An 18624-nucleotide genomic window follows, 5' to 3' on the forward strand; every position below is an offset into this window, starting at 1 on the left:
AAGTTGTTCACTTTGGCAGGAAGAATAAAAAAGCAGAGTATTACTTAAATGGAGAACGGCTGCATAATTCTGAGGTGCAGAGGGATCGAGGTGTGCTCGTACATAAATTACAAAAAGTTGGTATGCAGGTACAGCAAGTAATTAAGAAGGCTAATGGAATGCTATCCTTTATTACGAGGGAGATTGAACATAAAAGTAAGATTATAAACAAAAACACCTGGAAAAACTCAGCAGGTCTGGCAGCATCTGCGGAGAGGAGCACAGTTAACGTTTCGAGTCTGTATGACTCTTCAACAGAACTAAGGAACAATAGAAAAGAGGTGAAATATAAGCTGGTTTAAACCACCTCTTTTCTATTGTTCCTTAGTTCTGCTGAAGAGTCATACGGACTCGAAACGTTAACTGTGCTCCTCTCCGCAGATGCTGCCAGACCTGCTGAGTTTTTCCAGGTATTTTTGTTTTGGATTTCCAGCATCCGCAATTTTTTGCTTTTATAAAAGTAAGGATGTTATGTTTCAGTTACAGGGCATTGGTGAGACCGCACCTTGAATATTGTGCGCAGTTTTGGTCTCCTTATTTAAAGCAGGGTGTAAATGCATTGAGGCAGTTCAAAGGAGGTTTACTAGATTGACACTTGGAATGAGTGGGTTGTCTTATGAGGAAAGGTTAGACAGACTGGGCTTGTTTCCACTGGAGTTTAGAAGAGTGAGGGGTGATTTGATTGAAGTGTACAAGATCCTGAACAGCCTTGACAAGGTGGACGTCAAAAGGATGTTTCCTCTTGTGGGAGAGTCCAGAACTAGGGGGCACTGTTTTAAAATTAGGGGTCGCCCTTTTAGGACAGAGATGAGGAGCAATTTTTTCTCTTGGAGGGTTGTGCGACTTTGGAATTCTCTCCCTCAGAAGGTGGAGGCTGGGTCATTGAATATTTTTAAGGCAGAGGTAGATAGATTCTTGTTAGGCAAGGGAATCAAAGGTTATCAGGTTAGATGGGAATATGGAAATTGAAACACAATATGATCAGCCATGATCTTATTGATTGGCGGAGCAGGCTCGAGGGGCCGAATGATCTACTCCTTTTCTTATGTTCTTATCCGTGTATGCTGAACCAGTTTCACCTTAAAGGCATTTTAGCTGTTTGCCTCAACCACTCCATCTGGTAGCAAGTTCCATATTCTGACCACACTCTGGATAAAGAAGCTCTTCCTGAATTCCTTACAGGATTTATTAATGAGAATCTTATATTTATGGTCCTTGGTTCCATTCTACACATTGGTAAAGCATGAATTTCCTGACACAAGTCCTTTATTCGTTAGCTTAAACCTACAATCCTTTACCTTTCCATTTTTGATCTCTTCTCGAGCAAGTTGTACTATTCTTCTAACTTTGGATGCGATGCAGAGATATTTGAAAAACCTCTGATGTGCTGACCAGAACTGCCCCCACATGGACTTCTTCATCCGTTGCTCTGCATCAATCAGTTCTGCTGACATCTGAAATTTCTCCCTGGCCTCCACCCACTGTAAAGGCAAAACAAGGAAACCACTCTCAAATCTGGACTTATACAATTCAAGACTGTTTCATTCCAACAGGATCAGAAAATTGTTGTTCTAACTATAATATTCTCACCACAGATATGATAGAATCTTTTAAACTGCTCAATAAATACAAAATGTTTTTGCACAGGGTATTGGAACACAATCCTCAACCAATAACTATTGACAGAGACTATAAATCATTTAAAAGGAAATTGCATAAATACTGAAAAATATACAAGGATATGGAGATGGAGCAATTAATGTAACTGTAATTAAAATAGACCTCTGTAGCAACAATGAACACAGCCCAATTAATTCCACCTGGGCTGTTAAATTGCAAGCTTTATGATAAAATTACACAATTTTAAGACGCAATGAAGAAAGAGTTTGAAAAATGACGTCATTTTCCATCAATTTTCTGCCTTCCTCTCCTAAAGGTGCCTCTTTCATGTGGTTATTAATGCATGATTCTAGACAGAGGGCTACTCAACAATGGGAGCATCACAGTCACTTGTCCAAATATGCATTTCATGTGGCATTTGAGTGTTATCAGAGGGGCAAACATTTTTCTCCTTGGGGGACATCAAAACCCGACTGCTGCTCAGATTGAAATCTATTAAGTTGGTACAAACCATAACTCAAATCTTGGGAACTGCTGGTCTGAAATGCTCAGATAATTGCAAACTTGAGCAATGAGGAGAAATTAGATACGGCAAAGGTTATAGGCCCGAGCCAAGAGAGGCAGTATAAATAGTACCAAGAGTGTGCTGCACCAAGGTGCCATCTTTCAAGCAAAAGTTAAACTAAAGTTCTGCCTGCCCCAAAGTGGCTGTAAAAGATTCTCTAACACTATTCAAAGAGCTAGGAAGTTTTCCTGGTGTCCTCAGCAATCATTAAAAAAAAATCTACTCATTGTTAAACTGTTCATGGGAGCTTACTGTGCATCAAATGGTTGCCACGTTCCTCACATCCCAACAGTGCCTACACTTCAAATGTGCTGCATTAACTGTAAAGTGCTTTGGAAAGCCCTGAGATTGCAAAATCCCTAGCCTTTCCTTTCACCATAATCTACAGTTTTGATGAATCACCTTTAGATTTACAGCTCTCTCTCAGAAAGCTTTATAGGGATACAGAATATATTCATGGGAGCAGAAACTAGCATCTTGCTATTTGTTCCATGCTTTGTATGAGAAATCTAGCAATATTCCTTACTATCAGCTTTTCTCCCTACACTAACACTAATAGCTGGTTGGTCCCACTATACCCCAATGCACTCCACTACTGGCTCCTAATACATATTGGAGTAACCTATTGCTACAGCATTGTTTTCTCTGTTTCCTCACACGATGGAGCAGGGGTTTACAATATGTATGGACACTACTGATGCAGTCAAGATCTAAAATCAGTGGCTTCAAGGCACAAACCAGACACCGTTAAAATGGATTCTGGCTGTTTAACCTTAAATTTTCACAATGTCTGCTACAGAATCTTACATGAGCAAAGAGGTGGGTCACAGCAATTTCAGTTCCAATTTTCACACATCCAATGAAAAGTCTGAAGCTTAAACAATGACTTACCAGTTTAACTGCTTTATTATACATCTTGATGTAATCTTGACTCAGAGGAACTTCTTCAATTTTGAAGGTGACTCCAGAAAAGCTCAGTTGTCTTGCTATATACATTCCCCGTAGCTTCATATCCATGGCAACAATTTCCATTGCCCCAACACCTCTGGTTTATTACAGTAAAAAATACAAACAAGATCAATACAGGCTTTATTCCAAGCAATTTTATAATAATCACCCATAAAACAAATAGGTGTTTGTGAAATAGCTATGACATGAGAATCTTTAGAAATAGCTGAATTACTGAATAACATACAGTACTTTATGATTCAGGTTCACACCTTGATTATCAGAGAGGACTGATCTCACTGGGCTGAGAGTTCCAAAAGGACTAGAAATTTCCCTCAAAACGCAAAAAGAAACAGAGACCTTGTTGTCACATTCCCATCAATGGCCCTGGCAAAAAGAGCGTTTCCAGAGAGTCTTGTGAACCAAAATAAGCTCAGCACAGATGGAGCACATGTAGATATATTCCACTCCGCTCCCTCCAGTAATGATTTATACATGAAGGTACAGTGACATCATAACCTATTAATTCAGTTATCAAGGATAAAAAAGCAACAACTTGTGGAGCTGAATATTTGATTTGAACACTATTTGCAGTGAAATAGGTTCATGATATACAGCCGGTAATAATTACATTGGAAAAACAATTGGAAATGGTTTAATAAATGTAAGAATCCTGGGAAACCTAATGTAAACATATGACTGTTTTTGCATTCATGCTTATAATACGACATGGGTACAAGTGGCCTGATGGGAAACTGTGATTTGGGCCTTCATTGGCCAAATTGTACCAAGGTAAACTCCAGCAGAAATCTAGCAGAGAAGGCAAACAGACAGGCTGCTGCCTAAGAACTAAAAGGTAAACACCTTAGCAGAACCTGGTGTCAGCTGTAGGTAGAGCTGAGACAAAACTGCTGCCTACCAAGGCCATCATGTTTTCTTGCTTTCGTCAAGCTTGCTCCTTAGAACATTTGAGCCGATGAAGAGTGAATGTGGGAAGTCAGAGGCTCTGAGACTCTGACCTGACAGGCAGGAAGATGGGTCCATGGCATAATTTGTAACTGCGCTGTCAAATGACAGCATTTCAACCCTTAATGTCACCATTAGCACATCCTTTAGCTAATATCACTACTGTCAACACCCCATTTGTCCTTTTGTTTATGATATCTTTGGCAATCTCTCCTTTGCCTCCACCTATCACTGACCCTCTATCCAGCTCCATCTGTCCCACACCCCTTAAACAGCTTATATTTTACATTTCTTATTCCTCTTTAGTTCTGATGAAGAGTCATACGGGCTCAAAACATTAACTCTGTCTTCTTTTCCATAGATGCTGTCAAACCTGCTGAGTTTTTCCAGCAAATTTTGTTTTTGTTATAGCAATATTATTGGGTTAAGTTGTTGTTTATATAGCAAAGCCTATAGAAAAAGTATAAGGAGGGATTTCCCGAGCCAAGGGATTATAGAGGTATTGTGCATTGCACGATGGTACCTGGGGCACTACCAGGTAGTAGTTACATGAAGCTCTCGCTTCTAACCAGGGCGTAATGGCCTGATATTGCTGTTCAGACAGTAGCATGCATCAAGTCTTACTTGTACTGAACCTAACCGCTGGGGTTACGACCAATAAGAGTTACCACTTTGAATCATTTCAGAACTTGTGTGAAGGGTTTAAAGAATTAATTGACACTGTTACCCCAAATTCCAACAGCATTGAACCATATCTAATTAGGAAATTTAAGATGCCTCAGAACGCTATACTTAGAGGAAACTGAAATCAGCACAAATTGCTGCAACAATTAAAAAGGAAATTCCAAAAGTTCCTGGGTCAAGGAGAAGTCATAACTCAGGAACATTTGATAAGTCTCTGTGGATATGCGCGAAGACAGGATTTGGTTCACTCTTATTATTTGTATGCGGAATAGGGTCAACACTGGCAAGGCACTATTTACTGTTCACCATTTGCTCAGGAGGGCATTGAAAGTCAATCATGTTGGCTTCCTTCTCTCAAGTTAATTAATGAACCAGTTGAGTTTATATGATGCAGAAACTTTCATGGTCATTTTCTAGTACTCATACACTAAATACCAGATTTATTTATTCAGTTAGGTTTTAAAATCTGCCATGGTGGGATTTGAACACAATCTCTATATAAATTATGCTCAAACATTGGAGTAATGTCTTTGCACGCCATCAGGAAAATAATACAAATGTAAAACTGAGAACTTCTAAATTACTTGTTTTTTATTCTTTCATGGGATGTGGGCATCACTGGCAAGGCCAACATCTGGCCTCTAACTGCCCTTGAACCCAGTGGCTTGCTAGGTCACTTCAGAGGGCAGTTAAGAGTCAACCACATTGATGTGGGTCTGGAGCAACATGCAATCCAGACCAGGTAAAGCCAGCAGATTTCCTTCTCTAAAGGGCATTAGTGAACCAGATGGTTTTTTACAACAAATGTCACAAAACTATAATAATTTTCACAATATTATTGTGGTTTATTCTAAAGCAGGTTCATGGGTGTGAGCGTCGATGGTTGTGTGTGATTTAATTAGAGTCAGATAGGCTGCAAGCTTGAGATTATCAGAAATAGTTAGGGATGAAAGGCATTTGAACTGTTAATGAATAAACATGGATGTGATTTTAGTATTTAAGATGTGAAGGATATTTGCATTTTTAGATAAGAGGAGTTATTTAGGTTTCAAAGGGATGGTAGGATGTTTACAACCAACAAGCAAGGTTATGATGTTTATTTTTCCCAATAGGTACTGACCATATAGGCAAAATGAAAGGTTTTTATATTATTGGAAAAGTAAATTTACAAAGACATGCGGAACAATGGAGTTTACAGGTTAGAGAGAGAGAAACATGTATAAAAGGAATGAAAGGCTATGTTGGGGGGCCATGAAAGATTTAACAAGAGTGTGTGAAACAGCTTGGAGAAGCCTCCAGCCATTTTTACAAAAGTCTGCTGTGTCCAGTAACTAAAATTGGAGAAAAACCTTTGGAATTCCACTGTCGAGTGGGTCATGTGGTAAACATGCTGGCTTGCTATTTAAATTAAAAATCTATTTTGGACTGTTGCCTTAAAGGGGGTGTGTAGTTGGGAAGTCAGGTTAATTAGGAATTTTGGGATTTGTTGTAGTATTAAGTAACTGTAACCTTGTGCTTGAAACCTTTTTTGTGTTAATAAATGTTTTAATTTAGTTTTTAAAATATCTAAAGGTGTTAGTGGACTCATTACTTCTCAATTCAGTGCCCAAATCTTCTCATAATAAATACAAATTGCAAAACCATTGTGAGAGCATGGCCAAATTTTCCTTGTGGATTTGGTCCACCTGGCACACATCACCTGCCACATCATAAGTCGATCGTAAGTTTCATGGTCACCATTACTGAGACTAGCTTTCTAATTTGATTTATTAATTAAATATATATTCCACCAGCTGCCATGGTGTGATTTGAGCCCATGTTCCCTGAGTATTAGTCTGAGCTTCTGGGCCAATGACAATGTATGCGATAACGTATGTTTAAATTGCTGATCGTGGAGCTTATTTACCTCCTTTCCACAGCCTGAATAAAATCATTGAATTCCTTGAAGGGTGTGCCCTCACCCCATATTCCAAGTCGATTCATATAAGCCATGTTTCGAGGTTCTGATGCACCTATTTTGAAGAAAGATAGTTTACTGAAGTGCATTAGAAGAATTCACTGTTCAAAAGTCCCAGAATTCCAAAACACTGTCCCACGAAAGAAACTGCTGCATTTATAGACCACTGATCACACCCTGCAGTACCAAATAGTTGTACAGAAAAGCTCTTAACAGTCCTGCACTAGTTTTTATAGTGCTGAGAAGTATAACAGAGAAGACCATGTTTTATTAGTTTACATGTATACATTTGAATGAAGCATGGAAGGGGGCCTTTCAGCTATCAACTTTGCTTCCAATTTTCACTTTTCTCTCACCTTCACATGGTCCATCTCCAATTCATCCCTTCCCATCAACAACTTTTCTCTCATTTCTAGGGATCGGCTAACAAATATTCACTTTCAACTCACCAACTCCCACACCTTTCTTGACTACACTTCCTCAAATCCTGCAAGGGAACTGTTCTGAGATGGTCCTCCTTATCTAGGCATGGTACTCGATTACTAGACAAGCTGTAGACACACTCTGGTATCTGCTTTACACTTATCAGTACTACATCTAAACATGTTACACATGTTGTTCCAACCTCTCTTTCTATACAAAGAGAGAAGACAGAGGAGAGTCAAACTCATGACTGACTGATGTCACTGATACATCATCATCTATGCCATATTTGCATATCCCACCTGCTAACCCTTTATACTACACCTCCCAACCCTTTATACTACACCTCCCAAGTTTACTATCCAATTTCCAACAATATAAAACTATATCTAACTATTTACATGCATTTCCGTAACTCCTTTTTACAACTACAGTTTCTACCTAACTCCAACTCTTTCCTCTCGCCAAGTCACAGTTGTGGCGGATTCAATTACCCACAGAATTCTCGGCCCTTAGGGAAGGCATCTGGAGACATACGAGTTTTCTTCTGTATCTGGGAGGACGACATCATCTGCTGAATACGACAGCAATTTAGCAGCAATGCTCGGAAGCAATGTGTAGGTTTCATGATGACTAAACTTCAAGGACAATGAGGACTTTAATGAAAGACTGATCCTAGAGAGAAGACTGAAGGGCATCAACCTTTCGACTCTGGGGCTAGAAAAAAATAAATCAGGACTTCCTGAGGAACCTGTTGCTCCCTCAAAGCACATAGGGAAAAACCTTAAGAGGAATGATCTTCGACTCCAGGGAAGGCGGTCACAGTCATCCACTCTGCACCGGAGACTGAAAAAATACAGTCAACTCCCGCCATTCACAACCCCCTCTATTGTGAATTCATCTGTGTTTATACACTCGATTGCGGTTCGTGGACCCAATCTTCACTCATCTGCAATGTAAAATGTTAAACTTCTTATCTAAACACATGTTGGCCCCGAAAGGTTAATAAAACACTGAATTCTGAGGCCATAAAAACTCTACGTGTTGTTTCTCCCATGTAGAATGCATGGACAGTGCATGTGCCATTTCTAACTACACATGGTTTGCTGAGATTCACAGGATACAATAACTCCAGACCAGTATTTTTCAGTACAGGTACAGTGCAGCACTTTACTAAAAATGAGCGAGTCAGAGCCTTCCAGTTCAGTCATCCTGAAACCTATTTTGCTTCCAAGCATTGCTGCTAAATTGCTGTCATATTCAGATGTTGTCGTCCTCCCAGATACATGCCCATAGATCCCTTGGTGCACCTGCCCATAGGTCCCTGAAGGCAGCAGCACAGGTAGATAAGGTGCTTTAGAAGACATATGGGATACTTGCCTTTATTAACCAAGGCATAGAATATAAGAGCAGGGAGGTTATGGTGAAGCTGTATAAAACGCTAGTTATGCCATAGCTGGAGCACTGTGTGCAGTTCTGGTCGCCACACTATAGGAAGGATGTGATTGCACTGGATAGGGTGCAGAGGAGATTCACCAGGATGTTGCCTGGGCTGGAGCGTTTCAGCTATGAAGAGATACTGGATAGGCTAAGGTTGTTTTCCTTCGAGCAGAAAAGGCTGAGGGGGGACCTGACAGAGATATACAAAATGAGGGACATAGATAGGGCAGATAGGAAGAAACTTTTCCCCTTAGCAGAGGTGTCAATAACCAAAGAGCATAGATTTAAGGTATGGGGCAGGAGGTTTAGAGGGGATTTGAGGAAAATGTTTTCATCCCAGAGGGTGGTTGAATCTGGAACACACTGTCTGATGGGGTGGTAGAGGCAGGAACCCTCACAACATTTAAATATTTAGATGAGCACTTTAAACGCCATAACATACAGAGCTACTGGCCAAGTGCTGGAAAATGGGATTAGAATAGATAACAAAACAAAAACAGAATTACCTGGAAAAACTCAGCAGGTCTGGCAGCATCGGTGGAGAAGAAATCAGTTAACGTTTCGAGTCTTCATGACCCTTCGGCAGAACTGAGTATAGTTAGGAGAAAGGTGAAATATAAGCTGGTCTAAGGTGGGGGGGCGGGGGGGAGAGAGAAGTTGAGGGTGGGATGATTGTGGAGATAAGCAAGCAGTGATAGGAGCAGATAATCAAAAGATGTCACAGACAAAAGGATCAAAGAGGTGTTGAAGGTGGTGAAATTATCTAAGAAAAGTGCTAATTAAGAATGGAAGGCAGGATACTCAAGGTACAGCTCTAGTGGGAGTGGGGTGGAAAGACTAACAAAGTTTTAGTTTTAGATTTAAAAATAATGGAAATAGGTGGGAAAAGAAGAATCTATATAAATTATTGAAAAAAAAGGGAGGGGGGAGAAACGGGGTGAGGATGGGGGGAGGGGGAGTTTAAGATCTAAAGTTGTTGAATTCAATATTCAGCCCGGAAGGCTATAAAGTGCCTAGTCGGAAGATGAGGTGCTGTTTCTCCAGTTTGCGTTGGGCTTCACTGGAACAATGCAGCAAGCCAAGGACAGACATGTGGGCAAGAGAACAGGGTGGAGTGTTAAAATGGCAAGCGACAGGGAGGTTTGGGTCTTTCTTGCGGACAGACCGCAGGTGTTCTGCAAAGCGGTCGCCCAGTTTGCGTTTGGTCTCTCCAATGTAGAGGAGACCGCATTGGGAGCAACGAATGCAGTAGACTAAGTTAGGGGAAATGCAAGTGAAATGCTGCTTCACTTGAAAGGAGTGTTTGGGCCCTTGGACGGTTAGGAGAGAGGAAGTGAAGGGGCAGGTGTTGCATCTTCTGCGTGGGCATGGGGAGGTGCCATAGGTGGGGGTTGAGGAGTAGGGGGTGATGGAGGAGTGGACCAGGGTGTCCCGGAGGGAACGATCCCTACGGAATGCCGCCAGGGGGGCTGAAGGGAAGATGTGTTTGGTGGTGGCACCATGCTGGAGTTGGCGGAAATGGCGGAGGATGATCCTTTGAATGCGGAGGCTGGTGGGGTGATAAGTGAGGACAAGGGGGACCCTATCATGTTTCTGGGAAGGAGGAGAAGGCATGAGGGCGGATGCGTGGGATATGGGCCGGACACAGTTGAGGGCCCTGTCAACGACCGTGGGTGGAAAACCTCGGTTAAGGAAGGAGGAGGACATGTCAGAGGAGAACAGATAGGTGCTTGAGGGCCAGCATGGACACAATGAGCCGAAGGGCCTGTTTCTGTGTTGTGTAACTCGATGACTCAGTGCCAAACAGAAAACATCCCAGGAAAGTGATGACATTTGAACAAAAGTCACAGTCTTAGAGGGACTAAAGAAATGGTGCAAGTGCTACCATGTTGGCCAGGGAATACTCTGAATGAATCCACAATCAGGTGCATTAGGCAGTCTGAGAAAAAATTTAAGGGCCAGTATTAGTGTTTTTGGTAGTCATACTGTCAAGTTAACTTTTGCAAGCAGGAGAGATCCATACTTAAGAGGAAATGGAAAAGTTACTCAACATGTGGATAGAGGAGCACCATCAAAGGAGGATCCCAGTTAATGATCCAATCATTCAAAACAAAGCACTTGAATTGTACCAGCACAAACAGTAGTAAAGAGGGTAGTGCTGGTGTCATCGGTGACGATGAAGGTGGTGCAGAAGGTGCTCCTCCTTGGACTTCCAAAGGATTCTCAGCCAGCACTAGATGGTTCGATTAAGCAGCATTTTGGGCTACATAACGTGAAGTTGGTGTGGGAGGCTGCTTCAGCTGACCATGCAGCTGCATGAGTGTTTCCCAAGGTGCTACAAGAATACACTGAGGACAGAGGCGGTCTTCAACACAGCCGAAACTGACCTGTTCTGGAAGATGCCGCCAAATAGGACCTACGTTTCAGAAGAAGAAAAGACAGCTCTTGGTTTTAAAGCAGGAAAGGACAGGCTGACACCTCTGCTATGTGCCAATGTGGCTGGCTTTAAATGTAAACTAATGCTGGTTTATAGGCCAGAAAACCTTCAAGCTTTCAAAAAGGAAAAATAAATCTCATCTGACAGCCTTTTGGAAGGCTAACAGCAATGCCTGGGTTACAGCAGTCATATCTGAAGATTGGTTTGGCAATTGCTTTCTGCCAGAGATCCACACTTATCTGAGGGAAAGAATCTTTAGAAGCAGTTCAGAGAAGGTATACTAGTTTCATACCTGGAATGAACGGGTTACCTTATGAGGAAAGGCTGGACAGGTCGGCTTATATCCACTGAAGTTCAGAACAGTAAGAGACAACTTGATTGAAATGTAAGATCCTGACGGGGCTTTGGGTGAATGCAGAAAGGGTATTTCCTCTTGTGGAAGAACTCAGGGTCACTGTTACAAATTAAGGGGTCGTCCATTTAGGACAGACATGAGGAAAAGCTTTTTCTCTCAGAGGGTTGAGACACTTTGGAATTTTCTTTCTCAAAAGGTGGTTAAGGCAGAGTCCTTGAATATCTTTAAGGCTGAGGCAGATAGATTCTTGATAAGAAAGGGGGTGAAAGGTTATTGGGATTAGGCAGGAATGTGAGGTTAAAATCAGATCAGCCATGATCTTATTGAATGGCGGAGCAGGCTTGAGGGGCAGAGTGGCCTGCTCCTAATTCGTTTGTTCGTAACCTCTTTCAAAATCCTACTAATCCTTGATAATGCACTCTCACCGAGAGTCATCCAGATGTTGACATTTTGTTCTTACCCCCAAAACGACCTCACTTATCCAACCAATGGACCAGGGGTCATTGCCTCATTCAAGGCTCACCACACCCGACAAAGTTTCAGCCGCATCCTTCATCTTCTGGAAACAGATGCTTCAACCACAGTCCTCAATTGCTGGATTACATTCCCTTGTTCTGGACTCCACCACCAAATGAAATAGTTCTCCCTATCCTATTAACTTATTCAATCATCTTAAACACCTCGATTAGATCGTTACCTATTCAATAAAACAATGTAATTTTCATACCTGTAGCACTAGCATATACCACCCTTGCCTTTGGCAACTTGTTCTGCAATTCCAATACAGCCAGACCTGTTTTTGTGGGTTTTGAGGAGCCAACTGGAGACAAGTTTTTAGCTTTGTGGCATTCATCAAACACTATCTGAAATAATTCAGTCAAGGCAATTCTTAATTAATTGTACTGTAACTGGTACGTGACCAGCTTCAGGAGGCTGTAACGAGGTTTTGTTTCATGGTTCAGAACCAAATGTTGAAGCAGTTTCACTGTGGCATCAACAGCAAGTCAAAGGCTTCCTTCAGCTTACTGTATTGCCAGCATACTCACTATGAAAGATGTCTGTGGGCACTGCAGATACCAGTGAAGGAATGCATGAAGCTTCACTAATGCTCTCTACAGATGTTTAATATTCATACAGAAAATCATGAGGTGTTGCAGTTCCAATAGCCGAATCATACTTCAACAGACTATTAAGATTTGTATAGTACTATTAATACGTACCCATGCATTGTAGAGATTCAAGGAAGAAAACAGACATGAAGCCAAAAGGAGATGATCTTAGGTGGGATGACCAAAGGGTTGACCAAGGAGCTGGGTTTTGAGGAGAATATTAAAAGAGGGACTTTGGTTAGGGAGGAATTTCAGAGAGTGGGAGTTCGGTAGCTGAAGCGAGATGCATAAGAGGCTAGAGTCAAAAGAATGGAATGTTTGATGGTGGCGGTTATAGTAGCACTAGAGAAGATTGTGGATATAGGGAGGGATTAAAGTACAGAATGAGAATTTTAAATTGGAGGCATTGTGGTGAGGGCAGTTTTGGCTTTGTGCAAGATATAGGTGGCAGCAAGCAGGCAGGACAGGAGGCCAGCTAGGAGAATTTTACAAGAGATAAGCCTGGAACTGACAAAGGCAGGGGTGAGGGTTTCAGTAACAAATAAACAAAGATGGGCAGTGTAACTACGGTAGGAATAAGTGGTCTTTGTGACAGAGAAGATATGGGGTTACTTCTCCGCTCAGGCCAGGGTAGGGACAGGAGTCACCAAAAGTGTCCAGGAAGAGGAACCGAATTTGTGGCAAGGGCCCAAGAAAATTTCCAATGTTTATTAGAAAGAAGCTGCATTTCATCAAGGACTGGGTGACAGACAGGAAGTTTGACAACACATAGGCAGTGATAGGATTAAGACGTGTGGTGAAGTGACAGAGCCGGGTGTCATCATGCGAAAGCTGACCTTATATCTATGGATATGCTTTGATGTGACAGCATGTAAAAGAGGAGAATGGGATAAAGCATGCATCCAAAGGATTCTTCAAAGCTGGCACGAGTGGGAACTGAAATGGAGAGAACAATGGCTTTGGGTGAGAATGATACAGACAACCATGTGGAAGGGTGCAAAGATATAATGAGAGAGAAAAGGGATCCTCTCTGCTGAAACAGAAAATAGAGTAATCATGCACTTCATAATTAAGTAAAATGGGTACCCGTAAAGCAGCAATTTTATTTCTTCATTAAATACATCTTTGTACAAAACAGACATTTTGATTTCAGAAAGTCACTTGCAGAAGCAAACTTGCAGTAGTGCAGAGCACCAGTTATACTTAAACTTTTTCACAGCCAGAAAGGATACCACTCCATCAAAATCTTCACCACACCAGTGCAGAAGTTGCTTTAACCTGGTTTTATATTTTCCACCTGATTGACTTTCACCAATTAGCGAAGAGTATGTTGCAAAAATTACACCTTTCTTCACACTTCCATTTTGTTTCGAAGAGATTTTTCCATATTTGAACTGAAATGATAACAGGTAGCATAAACAATTATATTGTTAAAATATACTGAACAACAATTGTAATCACTAAAGTTTACTCGTATTATTGCCAAGTAATTTGTCACAGCAATGCAGCAGCATAAATCCTAACCTAAGCATTTCCAACACTGGATGGCAGAATCCAAGGCTCAGAGGAAGGAAGGAGTTAAAAGAATGAATTTAGCATGCAAAGTAAGTGGGGAGAATGTTGGAGGTTAGATTTAATAAAAATTAAAGGCAGAACATACACAATTTTAAGCATTTTAGGTAAAATATAGGATAAAAGTAATAAAGCCAGTGCTTCCCTAGAAATAAGCTTATACAGTAAATTTTAATTCAAGTTGGTGTGTCGCTAAAAGCATAAACGTTCCATCTATGATTTGAATCTCTGGAGCAGTCGGCAACAAGCTAATATTCCAGTCAAAACTGAAAACACTTCTGGGAAAATTAGATACCATTTCACAAAATGGGAGAAATCAATCCCCACCCAGGCACATACTCCCAACTCCTCCCTTCCGTCTCCAAGTCTTTGCTCTTTAATTTAACAGAGAACTTTCAATCTTCTCTCCCAAGCTTCTCTGGTGGAGAACTGCTGCCAGAAAAGCCTCCAGTACCTGACCCAAGGTTGGCAGATAGTGTGGGAAACTGTTCTAACTGTGGTTAGAATCACAGGCTGCAAAGAACACTGGTGGCAAAATCTGCATTGAGCAGCCACAGGAACTGTCAGATTCAATTCCTGGTCTGCATTGGACTAGCTGATTTAAGCAATAACTGTAATAATACTACAATTTTGTATCAGCCGTGGTTCAGTTGGGAACACTCACCTGAGTCAGGGGATTTTGGGTTCAAGTCCCACCCTGGGAGTTGAACACAAAAAACAAGGCTGATACCTTGGTGCGGTACAGAGGGAGTTCAGCATTGTAGGGGGTGCCATCTTTCAGATGAGATGTTAAAATCAGGACCCATTGACCTTCTTAGTGGGCGTAAGAGGCTCCATGGCACTACTTCATAGTGGAGCAGTGGAGTTACCCTTGGTGTCCTGGCCAACATTTATCCCTCAATCAACACCAAAAAAGATATCTGGCCATTAACACACTGCTCTTTATAGGAGCTTGCTGTGCACAAATTGACTGCTGAGTTTCCTACATTTCAACAGTGGCTACACATCAAAAGTGCATCATTGGCTGCAAAGCACTTGGGAACATCCGGTGGCCATGAAAGGCGCTATCAAGTGCAAGTCTTCTTTCCTTTTTTACATTTGGTTTTAAGTGCCCCAGGCTGAAAACTGTAAATCAATCAGGGTCCCTGTTGATAATCATTATCCATTCTACTGTGTTCTGCAGTATGGTTGCACAGAATAGATTAGAATCAACTGAAATATACCCGCACCCACTTGATCAAATAACCAATTATCATTTTATAATAATAAAAACAGAAAAAGCTGGAAATTCTCCACAGTTGCAGCCTGATTTGTTGAGTGAAACAGCATTAATGTTTTAGGTCAACAACCCTTCATCAGAACTTCATTTATCTTTTAAGTTTACACAAAGGGCACCCTTCACCCATAGAGTCACAAAAGTTAGCACCTTCATGAGTGGGATGAAGGAGTGAAAAATTATTAAAATGGTCAAAATTTGGAGGCACCCTGGAATACATGACATCGGAACAATCTGCAAAATAACTCCCATTTGCAGCTATATAGCATGCAGATTCTGGTCAAACAGATGTGATTTCACATTAAAGAGTTGCAACTTAATAGATAACGGCTGTAATTCTAAACCAGATTTCAGCTGGGCTCTAAGGGAAATGAGAGTTTAGAGCAGTGAGAACACACTTCCTTCGACCAAAATTAATGCAGAAGCATATGAACGTATGAATTAGGAACAGTAGGCCATTCAGTCTCCTGAGCCTGCTCTGCCATTCAATAAGATCATGGTTGATCTGATTGTAATCTCAACTCCACATTCTCACCTACCCCCGATAACCTTGCTCATCAAGAATCTACCTATCTCTGCCTTAAAAGTATTCAATGAATCCGCTTCCACAGTCCTTTGAGTAAGAGAGTTCCAAAGACTCATGACCCTCAAAAGATTTCTCCCAGTCTCCATCTTAAATGGGCAACCCCTTATTTTTAAACAGTGACCCCAAATTCTAGATTCTCCCACAAGAGAAATCATCTTTTCCACATCCACCCTGTCATGTCCCTTCAGGATTTTATATGTTTCAATCAAGTTGCCTTTACTCTTCTAAACTCCAGCAGATACAAATCTAGCCTGTCCAACCACCTGGGAACACCACTACCTGGAAGTTCCCCTCCAAGTCACTCACCATCCTGACTTGGAAATATATCGCTGTCCCTTCACCGTCGCTGGGTCAAAATCCTGGAACTTCCTTCCTAACAGCACTGTGGGTGTACCTACACCACACAGACTCCAGCGGTTCAAGGCGGCAGCTCACCACCACCTTCTCAAAAGACAACTAGGGATGGGCAATAAATGCTGGCCCACCCAATGAAGCCCACATCCCATGAATGAATAATAAGACAACCCGCCCATCCCAGGTATTAATTTAGTAAACCTTCTCCTAACTGTTTCCAATGCATTCGCAGAATCTCAGAATTATTATGGGTACAGAAGGAGGCCACTTAGCCCATCGTGTCTGCACCAGCTCTCCAAATGAACATTATGACTCAGTGCCATTCTTCTGCCTTTTCTCTGCAACCCTGCACATCACTTGAATAGAAATAATCATCTAATGTCCTCTTGAATGCCTTAATTGAACCTGCCTCCTCCACACTTCCAGGCAGTGCATTCCAGACATGAACCACTTGGTCGTGTGTAAAAAGTTTTTTTCTCACATCGAATTTGCTTTCATTTACAAAGCACTAAATCTGTACCCTCTCATTGTTGATCCTTTTACAAGCGGGAACAGTTTTGCCCTATCTATTCTGTCCAGCCCCCTCATGATTTTGAGCACCTCTATCAAATCTCCTTTTGGCCTTCTCCCCTCCTAGGAGAACAGTCCCAACTTCTCCAATCTATCTTTATAGCTGACGTTTCTCATCCCTGGAACCATTCTTGTAAACCTCTTCTGTACTCTCTCTTATGCATTCACAGCCTTCTTGAAGTGTGGTGCCCAGAACTGTACACAATACTCAAGCTGAGGTCTAACTACTGTCTTCTAAAAGTTAAGCATAACCTCCTTGGTCTTGTACTCAAAGGATTTAACATTCCTCATTAAATAAGGAGACCAATACTACACACAGTACTCCAAATGTGGTCTCACCAAGGCCCTGTATAACTAAAGCATAATCTCCCTGCTTTTGTATTCAATTCCCCTCACAATAAATGATAACATTCTATTAGCTTTCTTAATTACTTGCTGTACCTGCATACTAGCCTTTTGTGATTCATGCAGTAGGACACCCAGATCCCTCAAACTCTCAGCTCTTCAATCTCTCACCATTTAGACAATATGCTTCTCTTTTTTCCTTCCTGCCAAAATGGACAATTTCACATTTTCCCACATTATGCTCCATTTGCCAGATCTTTGCCCACTCACTTAATCTATGTTCCTTATATCCTCTTCACAACTTACTTCCTTACCTATCTTTGCGTCATCAGCAAATTTAGGAACCATACCTTCGGTCCTTCATCCAAATCATTTATATAAATTGTAAATAATTGAGGCCCCAGGACTGTTTCCCCTTTCACAAAACCATGCTGACTCTGCATATTTCACTTTCGGGCATTCTTTAAGATATTTGTTATTGCAATAAGCATTTATAAATAAAAGCTACAGACACTTTTTTAGGAAAGCGTCACCTAGCACATGATTAAAACTAAGCGGCAACATCCTTATGCTAAAATCTGGAGCAACATAGTATTTACTGGCTGCACAGTGACAAGATGCAGCTTTCATTGAGAATTCCTGACTCTTGATCAATGGAAGAGGAACATCCCATGAAGAAAATTATTCACTCAGGTTAGGACAAGTTAAGCTCACCAGACCTTCAAGTGGGTGGTTCAAAGAGCCCAAAGCAGAAACATGGGAACAAGAGATAATTTATATCAGGAAAAGCAGAGGAGGAGTATTTTTGGGTGGGTGGGTATATTAATAGGCTTAATTACTAGAGTGGCAATAAGTAGTATGTACATTCTAAAAATTCACATGTAGACATGAATCTTAAGAAATAAGAGAAGTAGACTATATGGTCAGTTAAAACTGCTCTGCCATTCAAACAGAGGACACCATGAAACACATGCTAAATCGATGAACCATTGTTCCTTCAAAACGAAGGCATACCTTTATATGGACAAATTGTTCAGCAATTTCACAGAATCACAGAATTTTAACGGCACAGGTGGTGGCCATTTGGCCCATCGTGTTTGAACCAGCTCTCCAAACGAGCATTATGACCTAGTGCCATTGCTGTTCCTTGTCCCCATATTCTTGCACATTATTTCTATTCAAATAATCATCTAATGCCCTCTTGAATGCCTTGATTGAACCTGCCTCCACCACACTTCCAGGCAGTGCATTCCAGACCCAAACCACTCGTGCTTTTACCTTATTCAGCGCATGAACCTGGATATTTTTTGCTCCAATGTCCCTCAGGTCCCGTTCAGCATCATACTTCAAGTCATTGGATACACTAAACCTGTAATAA

At 41.3% G+C, this 18624-nt stretch overlaps 1 protein-coding gene across 4 annotated transcripts in view; it reads right to left on the bottom strand.

Annotated features, from left to right (window-relative positions):
• sbno1 (strawberry notch homolog 1 (Drosophila)) overlaps positions 1-18624 on the bottom strand; it is a 151392-nt gene that overhangs the window by 84260 nt on the left and 48508 nt on the right. For all 4 annotated transcript variants that reach the window (XM_078554593.1, XM_078554592.1, XM_078554590.1 and 1 more), the window contains 6 exons: positions 18525-18615; positions 13776-13937; positions 12162-12297; positions 6729-6834; positions 3116-3269; positions 1338-1520 (listed from right to left, as the gene is read on the bottom strand). In XM_078554593.1, the coding sequence (XP_078410719.1) occupies positions 1338-1520; positions 3116-3269; positions 6729-6834; positions 12162-12297; positions 13776-13937; positions 18525-18615 (832 nt within the window). The remainder of the gene's footprint in view (positions 1-1337; positions 1521-3115; positions 3270-6728; positions 6835-12161; positions 12298-13775; positions 13938-18524; positions 18616-18624) is intronic.

This window comes from Cetorhinus maximus, chromosome 12, assembly GCF_964194155.1.
Source record: "Cetorhinus maximus chromosome 12, sCetMax3.hap1.1, whole genome shotgun sequence".
NCBI classification, from domain to species: Eukaryota; Metazoa; Chordata; class Chondrichthyes; order Lamniformes; family Cetorhinidae; genus Cetorhinus; species Cetorhinus maximus.